Here is a 14,378-nt window from a genome sequence, read left to right as displayed (position 1 = left end):
TGAAAGATAAGAAGCAGCTTGCCATCAGAAGATCTGGAAGAAGTGTTCTTAGCAGGGGAAACAGCAGAACAAAGGCCCTTGGCAAGAATGAGCCTAGCATATTTCAGAAATGCAGAGGAACAGTATGGGTAAGAGGCAGGCAGGAGTCAGATCACCTAAGGTCTTAGAAACCTAGGAATATGGACTTTAAGTGTAAAATTAAGCCATTAAGTTAAAGAGTCTAAAACAAGGATGGAAGATCTGATTTTGCTAGTTTATCTATAGTATAAATTCCTAGAAAAGAAATGCTAGGTCAAAAGCTGTGTGGAATTTAAGTTTTGATAGATATTGCTCAAATGACTTCAAAAAACTGCACCTATTTATATGCCTATGAAAAACAAATGTAGGGCGCCTGCTTCTCCAAACCTTAACAATACTGGACTTTACTTAAAAAATCTTAGCCAAGAGGTGAGAAATGATGTAAATTTTAACATCTTTGCCAACAGGTATAAAATTATTCAAATTTGGCTCCAATTTTATCTTTAATTTCTCTGTTAAGTATTTCTCAGTATTATATATTTTAATTTCTCTACAGTAGGAATTTGCCATGACTATTGGAAATAGGCCACGTAAACAATATAAATAGAACAGCTCTGACAGAGTAAGACAAATACATAACTCACCTCTAGCATAGGAAAACTATATTGCAAAATGACAGCGGTTTAATATTCAGAAATCTCATGTGTTGTTACTCTTCCTCTAATGCAAAATCTACCTACCAACAAAGTTAGTTCTATCTCTTTCTCACAATGCAGGAGAATTTAAAGGGAGCTGAATATACATCTTTGCATACTGGGTGGGCATATTTGTAGGATTCTAAGTTCTTAGAAGTAAATTTGCTGGGACAAAGATTTTTTGCAGTTAAAATATTGATACGTATAAATTACACTGTATTCCAAAAGGTTTGTACCCGTTTCTGTTCCCACCCTCAGTGTGGCAAGTAGAAGACGGTGGTGTCCTTTACATTTCCAATTACATTCCTAATTCTCTACCTCCTTAAGTTAGACGTCTTGATCTCCACAATCAACATTTAAAAATGTAGAATTTGTGAGATACAGATAATTACTCGCTAAAGCAAGTATAAATTACTAAAGCAAAAAATCTTAAAATGAATTTGGTGCACTTTTATTTGACCAATTATATTTATTCAGGTGATACAAAACTGATATACTGAATGATGGGAAAAAATACTAAAAGAAATAACTTTTAAAATTTTCTTGCCTAATCACATCTATAAGTCTTTCATAATAGTTTTTGATTTATTTTGAGACATGTAAATGAAAGATACTATAAAAATGAAAAATACTATTACTAAGCACAGAAGAAAAAATTTAAATTTCAATACTTACAATCATCTAGATCTAGAAGTGAAACATCTTTGGTAAGAGGATTTCTATCTTGCTTTGCTTTGTTTTCTTTCTCCTACAAAATAATAAATATTTCATTTATTGCATGTTCTAGTTAAAAAATCTATGAAGTAGTTTTTAACATTTCAAAACAAACATTTTTTCATTTGCTTAGTCTTCCAAGAAAAAGAAAATCAAATTAAGCTTCTGTATGGTTATGTGAAATGTTTTTTTGAATCAAAATTTTTATTTTAGTTGGCACGTGGTATTTCTTCTCCACCATGCAAACTGTTATTTTAAAATATTTTTTATTTAGAGATTATAAAAGACCTTCAGAAGAAAATTTAAAAGTAAATTTTATAATCTGACAACTTTTTGCTAACATAAAAATCTAATGTGGCTCTTTGGTAGAAAATGTACAAACATTCTCGAAAATAATTTTTAAACAAGTTGATTAAAGAAAAAGAAATGCTTGAACAATACATGCTTAGCTCTGAAATTGTCAATGGGCTTGTGATAGATTAGCCTTTCTGAGATGTAGTTTGTGACAGGCATTGTACTAGGTACTTTATATTTCAACACTGGGTTGCATCAGACTTCTTTTGCCAAAGGTATTCGTTAAAATCTATAAATGATATTTTCAGGCTCTTACTCTTTAGGGTTGAAAAGAATTCATTTACTTTTTCTGTTTTCCTTTGGGGAGACTAAGTATTCAACCATTTCTGCACATAATTAGGGCTTCCTCCACCACAAATTTGCTTATTCAGTTTACTATATTTTTGAAATGTGGATACCCATGGACTAGATCCCTAAGCCTGAGGTATTCACAGTTCGGTTAGAGATTCAGAAAAGATGCGTAACCTTAAAAAAAGAAAGAAAAGAAAAAAGAAAAAATAAGGCACAGTACTGAGTAGTAGTATAAACAATTAAAGACCAAGAAGGATTAGGGTATTAAATAGATGTATCTGGGTCACCGTTACTTACCTTTATATAGTGTACTTTTTTTTTTACATTAAACCTCTCAAATTGAAGGCCAAAACTTTTTTGCCAAAACATTTTTGTTCACTTATTCAATCATTCATTCATTCAATACATGTGTATAGAATTTTTAACAGATTCTGTGCTAAGCAATGGAAGTAACACAGCTAAGACAGACAGATTAGTCCCTGCCTTCAGATAACTTGTAATCTACCAAAGGAGTTTATATCTTATTGTTAATGTAAATTATTACAAATATTTTTGGAGTATTCCTCTAACTACAGAAAGGTATCACTAAAGCAAAATGTACTTTACCATCATTTAAAGTCTACATGGTTTAGAGCTCTTACAACAGTGCACATACATGAACAAAAGCAATACATCAAATAATACGTCAGGTAACATTTTAAAATGATTTTAAGTCCTGCTTCTTTTTTCCTTTATGCCAATATAAAGAAAAATTATTTTCAAGGATCATACAATAATACACATTACTAAAAACATCAGCATTGATTTTCTTCTTCAAAATATTTATTTCTGCCACTGAAAACTCCAAAGCATCTAGGTGGGTTTTAATTTTCATTCGTTATTTAAAAACAAAACAAATAATGTTTGCCCCTCTCTCCATACCTGAAATAAATAACAATTTCTAGGATTGGAAAAAAAATGTTAGTTTTGAAGCTGAAGTGTAAAAGTTGCAAGTAACAGAAACAGGTTCAGAATGAATATGCCACCTCAACAAGAATAACATTCCTGTGAAGAAAGAACATATAACAAAAAGCTTATCACCATGTGACTTATCAAAATGCTACGCTGAGCACAACGGGTGTAGCTTCCTATAAGCTACAATGGTGCATGACTGTCTTTATGGAAATGTAGCCCCCCCACCTGAAAAATAAGAAACCTATCAAATCAAGACAAAGTTAAAGCTGGAGGCAAGTCTATATACCTTATTTTCTACTTCACAGCCAGGAGTATGTAACAATATCTATTAAACACACATCAGGTCACATACAACACAGGACAGAGCTGCATGTGAAATTGGCATAATCTCTTATTAGAAGCCTAAAACAAAAAGAAAGAAGGCTCTCAAAAGGACAGAATTTCATTGACTTTCTGAGTAAAGCAAATAACCAGCGACTGAAATACAACATTAGCAATAGATACTGGGCATTTCTACCGAATTGAAAAAGTCTTGCATTCCAAATCAAGGCTATAAAAAGCCTCGTGATGTGTTTGGCATTCCTCTCTTATATTTCATTTTTCATTAAAAAAATCCACAGTAAGTTCAAAACATGTTCATACTTAAAGGATCTACTATAAAAATAAAAATCTGAATTCTAAACAAAGAAGTTAAGAGCCCTATTCCATCAAACATTTCTCCATTTGCAATTCATCTTGGTAATAGAGACAGAACCTGGGTAAATGCATATAGGACTTGAGGCAGGAGATTTTTCTTGCTCAATGCATAATTCATGTGCTCCGCCTGCAAAGTGTGTAAAATGAGAATTTCACACCGCAGCATGAGCCATGGAGCTGCAGAGAAAAGGCAGATGAAATCATATTTTACTGTGTGAATTTTATTTCTTACCCTCCCAATATTTATACAAAACCATCACTGACAAACCAAACACACTGACAGATCACCCACTGTTTCCATTGTATTAGTACTTGAGAAGAGATCAGGCAGAAAGATAGACAATTTGTTTTTGTATATTTTTTTTAAACAGAGGATTAGGTTTTTAACAGCTGAGTGACTGTATTAGACTTTTATAAGGACAACAGTAACTGATCTTAAAATCTCACTCCAAAAATACCTAGTTATCAATTCATCATCCTCAAATCTCCATTTGTTTCCATGGTATTCGATTATACACCTCAACACATCAACATTTCCAAAATGAAATACAAAGTCACAGGGTTAAGAAACTGATTTCTATTTAACATATTTCATTTTAAATCATAAATAAAAGATCCTGGAAATACTTATTAAGCTCCAAATAATACAAACAAAAATGTAATAATATACCTTGTAAAGATTTTTAAAAATCTATTACACATGTTCATCTTCATGCTGATTGGAAAAAAAAAAAAAGGCAAGCAGAAAAGATCTGACACAAAAAACATTAAAATGCTTCCTAAGAGGAAGCCATTATAAAGAGGTTTGAAATTTAAAACTATAAAACAGGATAAACGGTATGTATAGACTGTCAAACCCACACTATGCTTTGAAACCAACAAAAATTCAAGGCTTATTTCTAGCCTCACAGGGCAATGTATTTGCATGAAATATTTTCAGTTAGAATTACCAACCAAAGACAATTTAATGACTCTTTTGCCTTCAAGTCATCTAACACATCTTATTTTACAAATCTGAGGCTCACACTTACACTGTGCTTTAAAATAAAAGTACACTGCCAGCAAATTGAGACTTCTATATAAGTTAAAAAGAAGTCTAAACTGTTAAACAAATCTTCCCTATTAGATTATACCTACTTCAATAAGAAAGCTTGCTTAATGGCATTCACTTTGATTTAAAGATCTCAATTGAAGTGAAATGATATTTCTGTTCTGAAGAAATTAAAATATGAACTAAATTGGAAAAGACATAAATTGAAAGAGGCAAGCCTTTGAATTGTCAGAGTAAAAACCAATATTCTACAATCTTCACAGAAGTTATGTAATTGCAACAATCATAAGTACTTGGAAAAACACAAGCAAAACTTGTTTCCTACTTCACAAAGAGGGAAGACAACTAATCAGAAAATAGTTCCTTTCACTCTTATCCACAATCTATTCAAACCACATCCCATATTTACTTTATACCCAAGAATTTTTCACACGGTAGATTTTTTATTGAGGCGTATCTTTTTTTTTTTTTTCTTTTTGCGGTATGCGGGCCTCTCACTGTTGTGGCCTCTCCCGTTGCGGAGCACAGGCTCCGGACGCGCAGGCCCAGCGGCCATGGCTCACGGGCCCAGCCGCTCCGCGGCATATGGGATCCTCCCAGACCGGGGCACGAACCCGTATCCCCTGCATCGGCAGGCGGACTCTCAACCACTGCGCCACCAGGGAGGCCCTTGAGGTGTATCTTAATATTTACTGACATCTGTACACTAATCACAAGACCTGTGACCACTCCATGGAGTATGTAAAAGATTTAATCAGCTTCTTTGCACCTCTTAAAAAGGGACTAGCAAAGTTTTGTGAGATCCCTATAATGTGTGATAAAAACCACTGATGAGAGCATCTCAAACACTGCTAGCTATATACAGACAGTACTATTTTTCCCAAAGCTAGTACACATATTAATCTTTGATTCAAATATGGAAATGCTCTTAATGCTATTAGGTGCAAGTATATTAAATATATTTATTTTTCCATCGATAGATTATTATGCTTTATACACAGTTTATGTAATTAAAATGCATTTATAAGGAAAATACATTAAATTATTCACAATAAATTACAATTATGACTTAAAATTTTTATTTTCTTAATCACAGCTTATCTAAATCTTCAGCAGTTGGTGCAGAGACACTGAAGATATAATCAGAACTACTCCATCACAGTTAAGGTGTGAAGAGTGGGACTAACAAGGTGATGGTGGAAATAACTATAGTCAGTGGGAGCACTCTAACTTACTGGCTGGTAATAAAAACACTGAAGCCTAGGTTCAATAAAGAAAAAAACAACCCTGGCAACTTAAAAAAAATATTTTAAATAAAACTTTTACCATCTGTTCAACACATAATTTTAACTACAAGCAGAATATAACTTAATTATATCAGTAAAACACGGGATAAAGTGATATAAATCTCTTCCTGATTTAATGTAGCTTGTATTACTAATTCTTTTCTCCACTCTTCTGTGTAAACAAACAAACAAAAAGGTTCCTAAACACCGTGTGAAGTATGTGAAGTACTGAAAACACGGAACTATTAAAACTAATTTTGTTACAGGTATCATTTAGGGCAAAATAATTAGTTCATAAAAAGGATTAGACTCACATTAAAATATTTATTAAATTTGGTTCAGAAAAGAACATCTACAGAGAAAAATGTGCTTGCCCATCAAAATAATTTTAACTGAAGAGAAAGATAATTTTCTTTGGTCATTACTGACAATATCTGACTTCAAACAAGGACATCTCCCAATCAATAACAGAAACAAACAAACATGACACCAGAATGTATGACGGCAGTTTCGTGTCTTATGGATATGCTAGGGTACGGTGCTGAATGATAAACACTTTCGGAACATAAACAATTCAACAGTGGTTCTCACCCTCTTGACTGTCCCTACACCATTCACATGAGTAATACCCTCTAGTCAGAAATAGCCTTCATTCCATGCAGTCATTCTCAACTAGGAGAAGTGGAGGGACTACCCTTGATATGAGGCCACTTTCTCCTCAGCTTATATTTTCTGTAATAAGAGAAATGATGTAAAAGGAAGAACAAAGGCACAGAAACAAAAAAGCATACAGCATAAGAACCACAAATAGTCCACTGGGATTGGAATACAAAGAAGGTTAATACTGGAAAGGTGGGTTTGGACATGCTAGCCTGAGGAGTTTACTGAACTCAAATGACAATGAGGCATCATTATAGTTAACTTTGACATTAATCTGGCAGCTGTAGAGAAGGACTGGGGTTGGGGGAGTGTCTGAGGATGACCAAAGGCAATGGTCTATGGGCAAGGTCATGAAGAGCTGATCTACAATGGTGGTGGTAGGAGAAGAAGAAAGAGATATCAAAAATAATACACAGGATCTCTAAGATTTGGCAACTGTGTACACATATAGGATGAGGGAGGGGTCAAGGACAATTATGGGTCTACAAATCTGGGAGAACAGAAAGCATGCTGGTACCAAATGACAGATCATGTCTTTGGGCTATATTAGGTTTGGGAAACCAGCATTTCCTAAGAGGTCTAAGAATTTGGTTTGAATTTGGGAAGAAAAGTTACAGTTGTAGGGATTTGGTTAGAGATGTTACCATGGAAGTAATGCAGATAAATGTTTTAGCTGAGGCTACAAGAGTTAATGAGGGACTTCCCTGGTGGTGCAGTGGTTAAGAATCCACCTGCCAGTGCAGGGGACACGGGTTCGAGCCCTGGTCCGGGAAGATCCCACGTGCCACGGAGCAACTAAGCCCGTGTGCCACAACTACTGAGCCTGTGCTCTAGAGCCCGTGAGCCACAACTGCTGAAGCCCACACACCTAGAGCCCATGGTCTGCAACAAAAGAAACCACCGCAATGAGAAGCCCACGCACTGCAACGAAGAGTAGCCCCTGCTCGCCGCAACTAGAGAAAGCCCATGCACAGCAACGAAGACCCAATGCAGCCAAAAATAAATAAATTAAATTTAAAAAAAAAAGAGTTAATGAGTCTCACAACAGTAAATTATAGAGGAAAAAAAGGACTAAATTAATTCATATCAATTAATATTTTTGAAAAAATGTGTACTAATAAGCACTAACTTCAGGGCAATGTTCACACTTGGGTGTCAGAAGGAGGTAAAAAGTGAGGCAACCAAAAGATTAAAGGGTCAGAAAAGTCAGAAGAAAAAGGATGCAGAGAATTTCAAGTAGTAGGGGAATAGTCATATAAAAAGACAGAGAAGGATAAACTAAGAGAAGGTCACTGGGTTTGGAGAAAGATCACGGCTGACTTTTTCAGAGAACAATATCTGTAGGAAGTTATGGGAGTAGAAACCAATTTAAAAGGGACTAAGAAATAATTGGGTCAAGAAGTAGTGGCTGGAGAATATCTAGATTATTCTTCTGAACTCTCACTTTCACACATTCTCTCTGTCTTTCTCTTCCACTCCTCTCTCCTCTATTTTTTTTTTGTTTTTTTTTTTTGCGGTATGCGGGCCTCTCACTGTTGTGGCCTCTCCCGTTACGGAGCACAGGCTCCGGACGCACAGGCTCAGCGGCCATGGCTCATGGGCCCAGCCGCTCCGCGGCATGTGGGATCTTCCCGGACCGGGGCACGAACCCGTGTCCCCTGCATCGGCAGGTGGACTCTCAACTACTGCGCCACCAGGGAAGCCCTCTCCTCTCTTTAAATGCTAGGAAAGCCTTGAGTGCTTTGGTTGGTGGAGGAGAAATTAATGAAAAAAGAGATTGAAGGCACAATGGATGCAGATGATTATCCACAAAACAAGGCCAAAAGGAAATAGGACTTATTCTCGGCTATGTGGATAGGAATAGCTTACTCAAAGCTCCATTCAAAGAAAAAGGAGGAGGGTAAATAGAGATTGTGTGTCAGAGAGCACAGAGGTAGGATATGCTTACAGTGAATGTCAGCTCAGTCTTCTGCAAAAAGTAGATGGAATCACAGGCTGCAGGTAAGGGGTCACACCTGAACGTTAATTCCTAACTTGAATGGTATAAAAAGAATTAGAAAATGCAGGAGACATAAGAGTTACAAAAAATTTTCGGTTCCTTTTAGCATTGGTGTTCTGTAACTCTAATACTGTTGGTCTCTCAGGGAATTAATGTTCAAGTTAAAAAAATGTTAACACTGCTGTTTTATATTTATACAGGGCTTTACACTGATCTTTCACATTTGATTTTTTGTAATAGTACTTGAAAAAAGCAGAGTAGGTATTAGCATTTCTACTTTATAGATGAGGAAACTGAAGCATAAAGATATTATCTTCCAACAAGAAGAAGATTATACCTATCTCATAGGACCACCATAAAATGAACTGTTTTTAAAGCCATATAGTCAAGATACCCTCAAAGTCCCATTTTCATGCTCGATATCCCCAAAATACATTGTCCAAGTGAAAGAAAAGGAAGAGAGAGAGTAAAAGTATAGATTTAGTTGGGCTGCAGATTTAAGGCAGATGAGTTTGCAGCTCTAACATACTGTCATGCTAAATTAAGGTAAAGCACCCACCATCTGCCTTCATTACTCATAATTTAGAGCAGAAGCCACAACACTTGGTACAAGGAGGACTTTCCTACAATTATAGAGTTGCCCATTATTAGAAAATTGGTACACTTGTAATTGCATGGTACACTTCAAATCACTCAGAAAGAAATAGAAAGAAAAAAATAGTTATGGTGGCTCCAAGGTGGAGAATATAAATTAAAACAAACAAGCTTATCTGCCTGTTACTGACAGGAAAGGCATTATAATATAGAGAAAATAAACTATATAAGCAAAACACGTAGACATAAAACTATCAACAATGTGAGTAAAACCTGAATTTCTCAAGAGTCTTGGCTCACTGCATTACTTTGAAATTTTATACTGATTTTCTACAGTAAAATATTTTCAACTATTAAGAGATTTAATCTGATCATTGAATGCACCAAAGAAGAAATAAATTGAATCTCTGAGTTGGGGTACCTCTGTGGCATTCTAATGGGGTCCCCTAAAGCCCAACACTATATAGGCACTAAAGTCTACAATTTTCTTTTCAACTTCTACAAAACTTCATAAGAACAACTCACTTTAATTCCACCCACTTCCCATTACTTAATTTCTTGTTTGGTCATTTTAAAAAACACAGATTTCTTATTCTGGATTGTATTTTCAATTTCTAAAGCTCCTTTATTTTATTTATTATTTATTTATTTATTTTTATAAGTGGTTTTTTAGATTTAATTAATTAATTTTTGACTGCCTTGGGTCTTCATTGCTGCACGCGGGGCTTTCTCTAGTTGTGGCGAGCAGGGGCTACTCTTCCTTGCGGTGCACGGGCTTCTCATTGCGGTGGCTTCTCTTGTTGCAGACCATGGGCTCTAGGTGCATGGGCTTCAATAGTTGTGGCACGTGGCTCAGTAGCTGTGGCTCTCAGGCTCTAGAGCACAGGCTCAGTAGTTGTGGTGCACGGGCTTAGTTGCTCCGCAGCACGTGGGATCTTCCCGGACCAGGGCTCGAACCCGTGCGCCCTGCACTGGAAGGCGGATTCTTAACCACTGCGCCACCAGGGAAGCCCTAAAGCTCCTTTATTTTAAATAACATCTTAAGCTTTTTGTAATTTAAGTAGGAAACGAGAGGATATCAAACTCACTGTGTGGTAAGTTTTTATAAGAGGCCAGATTAATAAACCGAAAAATCTCTAAGGTTTTATGTTAATTTTTGAAAAATAAAAATCCTAGATTATATACTACACAGATATGCTTTAAATATAAATTCAAGTTTCAAATAGGTTTTACAATATTCAACAATATTTGAAATAAGGTAAGACAAATACTAGCTAATTTTTAAGCATGCTTGTTCTTTTTTTTTTTTTTTTTTTAAATACGCTTATTCCTTAACAATAAATCTCTGGATGGAGATGGGCAATTATTACTTTGATGAATTTATTTTCATACTTGGCTACTCAAATGACATTAAAGAAATTCATGTTACCAGAACAAATAAATGAAAAGTATAGGTTAAAAAGAAACTAAATTCAATAAAGGGCAAGGTGTGACCATATTTTCAACATATGGAATAATACATTTATTTATAAAAACCACTGCCTTTGAAACCTAGCAACACCATGATCCATTTATAGGCAGGGAATAATAACTAAAGACCAGAAAGATATGTATTAGGTCTGAATTGTGTATTAAAAACTACACTTTTCCAATTCATGGTTTTATTTTTTGCTGCTAAGCAGACAACTTTTGGTGTTACAAATATTATACCAAAAAGCGTAATCATTCTGTTATAAGTGGTTCTTGCATTTGTTTTAAATATATGGCTACTGCATTTTTATTAACTATTAAAGAATGCATACTCTTTAATTAAACCTTTAAAAATATTCTATTATCCAAATGCCTAATATTTTTTTAAAAAGCATATTAGTCTCAATTTCTTATGATGTACATTTATATTTCTTTGCTCAATACTATCTCTGTGACTTCCCTTTACTTCCCCTTTGGCAAAAGCCTCCCTTGTCACATCACAGCCAAGAGCAAAAAAGTCATACTCATAACACTGAGGTCTCTAATTTTTGTTGGAAAGGGTGAGGTTAAAAAAAGTTTCTAACTTCTCTGCAGAGTTGAATTATAAGGGAAGTGATAATCTAGAAAAAAACAAAATAAAATCACAGGTGTGGATGAATAAAGATGGTGTTTATTTTAGCTGTCAGTGACATATTAAATTCCTTGCCTGGTTTCTTGATTTTCAACAAAACATAAATTTTCAGAAATATTTATTCGTAATTGGGAAAAGACTATAAAACTATTTATTTTCAGTTACAAAAATTTGTAATCTCTTACCTTAGTAACTTTTCTGGATTCAGATTCACTTTCAGATTCTGATTCTGATGCAGAATCTGAAGAACTGTCTTCTATTGAACTAGATTCAGCACTGGAAGAATCTGAAGTTTTAGAGTTTTCATTTTCCTTATCCACATCTTCAGAACCACTAATCAGAATAATAAATTTTGAAATATTAGATACTTATATAAACAAGTTTAAGTAGTTTGAAAAAACAAATGACAAATGTTACCATTTGTCCATTTTGCCTGTGAACCAAAATCTTTATAGAGAAGTGTACTTCACTGAGAACCATTTCTTTTTAGTGTACAAAAAGACAGTAAAAATGGTTTTAAAATTCCAGAACATGTTAATGAAATGAGGAAGGTAGTATTACCTATAACCAAATAAATCAGAACCCATTCAAAATTAATTATACCACATCACACACAGTTCAAATGCAAAAGGTTATAAAATAACACTGAATGATATAATAAGTAGAAAATAATTAATAATTAAATGTTTGATTTACCAGAAATACACATTAGGTGCTAACATTAACAACTTCAAAGATAGGCTGATTTTAAAATGCTGTTTCAGGGCTTCCCTGGTGGCGCAGTGGTTGAGAGTCCACCTGCCGATGCAGGGGACACTGGTTCGTGCCCCGGTCCGGGAAGATCCCACATGCCACGGAGCAGCTGGGCCCGTGAGCCATGGCCGCTGAGCCTGCGCGTCCGGAGCCTGTGCTCCGCAACAGGAGAGGCCACAACAGTGAGAGGCCCGCGTACCGCAAAAAAAAAAAAAAAAAAAAAAAAAAAAAAAATGCTGTTTCAAAATACTAAGTGTTCATTAATAAATTTAAATATTTATACATCAACTTTTGCTGAAACAGAGTTGCATTTTATAGACTTTTCTGTCTAAGAAAATTATTAACATATGTCCCCTAATGTGACCCTTAAACATATTATATGAGAAAATGTTAACCGGTTCAAAACAGAATTCTTCTAACGTTCTAAGTCTTACTAAAAATGTAAGATAATCAGATATAAAGTTTTAAAATACCAAACGATCAAACCTAAGTGCTGATGCTATTCATTCATTTGTTTACTCACTCCCTTACTTAACAAATATTTACTGACTGCCCACCATATTGTTGGCACTATGTTAGGTGCTAAGGATAACAGAGGTTAGTAAGATACAGATGATCTCCATGTACTCCCTTATAGAGTCTACTGTCCATTGGAGGATACAGAGAAGTAAGCTGGCAGTGACAATAAAGCATGGAAAATAATAAGTAATAAAGTATACTGTGTCATGAGAACACCTTGAGGAGCAGCTAAACAAACTTGACCGAGAGTGGGAATGCTTCTAGAGGAAGAGACACATGAGTTGAAAAAGAGAAATAAGGCAGGCAGAAGGCAAGGGAAGTAGGTCTCCAAGAAGAGATAACATGTAAGACAGCCAAAAGGTCTTCTCTCAGGGGAAAAGAGATGCCTTGTGGTCTTTTTTATTTGCTCAAATTTGAAGGTCCAGTTCTCTTTACCGTGTGTGTGTGTGTGTGTGTGTGTGTGTGTGTGTACTGTTTTAAAAATCCACTTCGTTAAAAAAAGAAAGAAAATCTATCTTGTACCAAAGAGTATTAGACACTTCATAAGCAACTATCTAATTCAGATGTTCTAACATATTCTTACTGGGTGCATTATTATCCTATAATATTCAAGAAAGTTAAGTAACTTGCTCAAGGACACACAGCCAGGAGGGGTGGAATTGGAATTTAAACTCAAGTCTGTCTTACTATAAAGATCATATTTTTTCCACTACCCAATATGAAAATACTTTGGAGTATTTCCCTTCAATGAAAATACTTTGGAGTATAAAACTCAAAGTTAGTCATAAATAGGTTATGATTACTAAAGGGTGATTTTGAAGATACTTAAAGCCCCTTAGCTTTAAAAAATTATCATATAGTTATACTGGCAAAGTTTTAAAAAAAAATTCTAAGAGACAAGCAGAAAAACACATGGGGAGGGAGAGTGGTGAGGCAAGGGAAGAATCGATATTTCCCTGAATTGAATTTTGTGGAGGAAATATGATTGCTATTTATTAAAAATGGAGTCATAGTAACATCTCAGAGCACATGTAATTATATTTGATGACTAAAGAGTATGTTGTTGTTTTTTCTTCCCCTAGCAAAGAATGGCAATTTATTATCCCCCATTTAATGGTTAAAACATGTACTTAAAAATATAAGGTTTAGAATGTATCTGAGATTTCCTTTCGTATAATAAACAATTTTTAAAAATTCAAACATGGGTTAAAAAAAAAGTCCATTTCTGAAGAAATAAAAGAATGAAACTAATACAATTTATTATTATAAATTTCTAGTATATTGACTTTTACTATTGGAAAGGATATTTAGTGCACTGAACATAACTTCCCTTTCTAAGAAATAAGACACTTTTTATAAACTATGTAATTATAGATATTCTGATATTAAACTAGAAGCACAGAACTTCTAAGAAAAGGCTACTACAAACCAAGTAACTCGCTTGCTGCAACAAGTGAATGATTCTGAATATATTTAACTTCTAGCCTTTAAGATAAGATTTTGAAGGTAAAAGTGTTATTTTGCTTTGCATCACTCAATTTTGATGGGTAATTATTGTTTACCTTACTGCTTAGAGTTTCAGATGTTAATCTAATGAAAAGAATTTACTGGTAACTAGCTTTTTAACTTTGCAATGATGAAAAGCCTGTATTAATTTAACCTACAGATTTCATTTGTTCTGAACAGGAAAAAC

General features: G+C 34.6%; 1 protein-coding gene across 2 annotated transcripts in view; it reads right to left on the bottom strand.

Annotated features, from left to right (window-relative positions):
• AP3B1 (adaptor related protein complex 3 subunit beta 1) overlaps nucleotides 1-14,378 on the bottom strand; it is a 263,029-nt gene that overhangs the window by 82,549 nt on the left and 166,102 nt on the right. For both annotated transcript variants that reach the window (XM_082621919.1, XM_082621920.1), the window contains 2 exons: nucleotides 11,599-11,746; nucleotides 1,389-1,461 (listed from right to left, as the gene is read on the bottom strand). In XM_082621919.1, the coding sequence (XP_082478045.1) occupies nucleotides 1,389-1,461; nucleotides 11,599-11,746 (221 nt within the window). The remainder of the gene's footprint in view (nucleotides 1-1,388; nucleotides 1,462-11,598; nucleotides 11,747-14,378) is intronic.

The sequence above is a fragment of the Mesoplodon mirus genome, assembly GCF_964341445.2.
Source record: "Mesoplodon mirus genome assembly, chromosome: 5".
NCBI lineage: Eukaryota > Metazoa > Chordata > Mammalia > Artiodactyla > Ziphiidae > Mesoplodon > Mesoplodon mirus.
This window is presented reverse-complemented; position numbering and strand designations above follow the sequence as displayed.